The 2,500-nt window shown below is 42.9% G+C and overlaps 1 protein-coding gene across 1 annotated transcript in view; it reads left to right on the top strand.

Moving 5' to 3' along the window:
• Window positions 1-2,500, top strand: part of LOC145411475 (mast cell carboxypeptidase A-like) — a 4,868-nt gene that overhangs the window by 812 nt on the left and 1,556 nt on the right. Inside the window, exon 3 of the mRNA XM_080281522.1 lies at window positions 1,263-1,398. Within this exon, the coding sequence (XP_080137648.1) occupies window positions 1,263-1,398 (136 nt within the window). The remainder of the gene's footprint in view (window positions 1-1,262; window positions 1,399-2,500) is intronic.

The following is a 2,500-nucleotide window of genomic DNA, read 5'->3' as shown; positions in this document are numbered from 1 at the left end:
TTTCTCATTTACTAGGTTTGGCTGAGTGATGATGATGATGATGATAATAATAATAATAATAATAATAATAATAATAATAATAATAATATCGCCCACTCAAAACACAACAGCCTCTCTCTCTCTCTCTCTCTCTCTCTCTCTCTCTCTCTCTCTCTCTCTCTCTCTCTCTCTCCACTCTGCATCGTTTTCCAACATAATACTCTCTCACTTTCTCACATTTTCTCACACCCTCTCAAACTCACTCAGGTCCATTCTCCACTATCTGCTTCTTCCCCCCCCCTCTCTCTCTCTCTCTTAACCCATCTATCTACTTATATCTATTTATTTCCTCGACTATGCGCATCTATCTACCTATCCATTCATCTATGAACCCCTTTACCCACGCACCCATCCATCCATCAATTACCCAATCAGTCAGTCACTCCATCCATCCATCTATCCACCCACCATCCATCCATCCATCTATCCACCCACCTAACCATCCATCCATCTATCCACCCACCTAACCATCCATCCATCTATCCACCCACCTAACCATCCATCCATCTATCCACCCACCTAACCATCCATCCATCTATCCACCCACCTAACCATCCATCCATCTATCCACCCACCTAATCATCCATCCACCCATCACCCAATCATTCAGTCCATCCATCCACCTACCCACCCATCCTTCCATTCATCCATCCATTTATCCGTCAATCCTTCTATCTGTTCATCTATTCATCCATCCATCCACCCATCCATCTATCAATCCTTCTATCTGTTTATCTATCCACCAAACCATCAAGCACCTGTCTGTCTATCCATTTATCCACAGATCCATCAATCCTTCTGTCTGTTTATTTATCCATCAAACCGTCAAGCATCTATCTGTCAATCAATCCATCCACCCACTCATCCATCAGTCCTTCTCTCTGTTTATCTATCCACCAAACCATCACGCATCCATCCACTCACCCATTCATCCATCCTTCCATCCATCCATCCATCAATCCTTCTCTCTGTTTATCCACCAAACCATCAAGCATCCATCCACCCATCCATCCATCAATCAATCCTTCTCTCTGTTTGTCCATCCACCAAACCATCAAGCATCCATCCACGCATCCATCCATCAATCAATCCTTCTCTCTGTTTATCTATCCACCAAACCATGAAGCATCCATCCACCCATCCATCCATCAATCAATCCTTCTCTCTGTTTATCTATCCACCAAACCATCAAGCATCCATCCTCCCATCCATCCATCCAACAGGACCGTCTCTGGCGCAAGAACCGGAACAGGAACCCCAACGACACCTGCTACGGCGTCGAGCTGGGCTGGAACTACGACGACGGGCACTGGGGAGACGGGAAGGGGACCGGAGGCAGCTGCAGCAATAACTACGAGGGTGAGTTGGGGGGAGGCTCACCCTTCCACCAAACTTCATTGAAATTCACTGAGAACTTCTGGAAATATCGTCGGGACAAACAGACAGACAGATAAACACAGGTGAATATATAACCTCCTCCAACTTCGTGGGCGGAGGTAACAATGAACAAGTTACTCCCCGGGTGAAAGAAAACGGAGCGGTGAGACATTCTATCAAAGGCAGTGACAAATAGCGGAGGGAAACATCATTAAAAACCACAAATATCTCACCAAATACTCACCCTAGCGGCCTCAGTCTGTAACATTTACTGCACAAGTTAACCCTAGTCACGAAGAATCACTGTCAGCCTCCATATCCAACGAATAATTAACAAAAAACGCGATTATTCTGGACCGTCTCACTGCACACACATCGGTATGAGTGTAAACAAAACATGAGCAATAGATCATCAAAAGTAATACTGAAACTTTATCTAGCATTAGTAAGGCCACATTTAGACTACGCAGTACAATTTTGGTGTCCTTACTATAGAATGGACATTAATTCGTTAGAAAATGTACAGAGAAGAATGACAAAAATGATATATGACGTCCGGAACCTCTCATATGAAGACAGACTGAAAAGACTAAGTCTGCATTCGCTAGAGAGGCGTAGAGTAAGGGGAGACTTAATTGAGGTGTTTAAGTGGATGAAGGGTATAAATAAGAAAGATATTAGCAAGGTACTTAAAGTGAGCATACAGGATAGAACTAGATGTAATGGTTTCAAACTAGAAAAATTCCGTTTCAATAAGGAAATAGGTAGAAATTGGTTTGGTAATAGAGTAGTAGACGAATGGAATATGCTGCCTAGTAAAGTAGTTGCTGCCTCTTCCATTGAGAGTTTCAAGCATAGGCTAGATAAGCATATAAAAAATAAGAGGTAGATATAGAAAAAAGAAAATCTTATAGCCAATACTAATTCATAATTTTTCCTTTTCAGGTTACAGTATGATAGTCTCTATTCTCCTTTCACACTTTCCTGTAAAATGTCCACGCCAGTGTATTGCTCTTTCTGACTTTTTCCTGCCGGTTTCGGCTGGAGGGTTTGGAGGGCGGGGAAGAGCCTTGTTCTTTGCTAT

Source organism: Coenobita brevimanus, chromosome 11, assembly GCF_032717465.1.
Source record: "Coenobita brevimanus isolate Jiangsu-jjx chromosome 11, ASM3271746v2, whole genome shotgun sequence".
NCBI lineage: Eukaryota > Metazoa > Arthropoda > Malacostraca > Decapoda > Coenobitidae > Coenobita > Coenobita brevimanus.
Note: the sequence above shows the minus strand (reverse complement) of the source record. Positions and strands in the feature narration are given on the sequence as shown.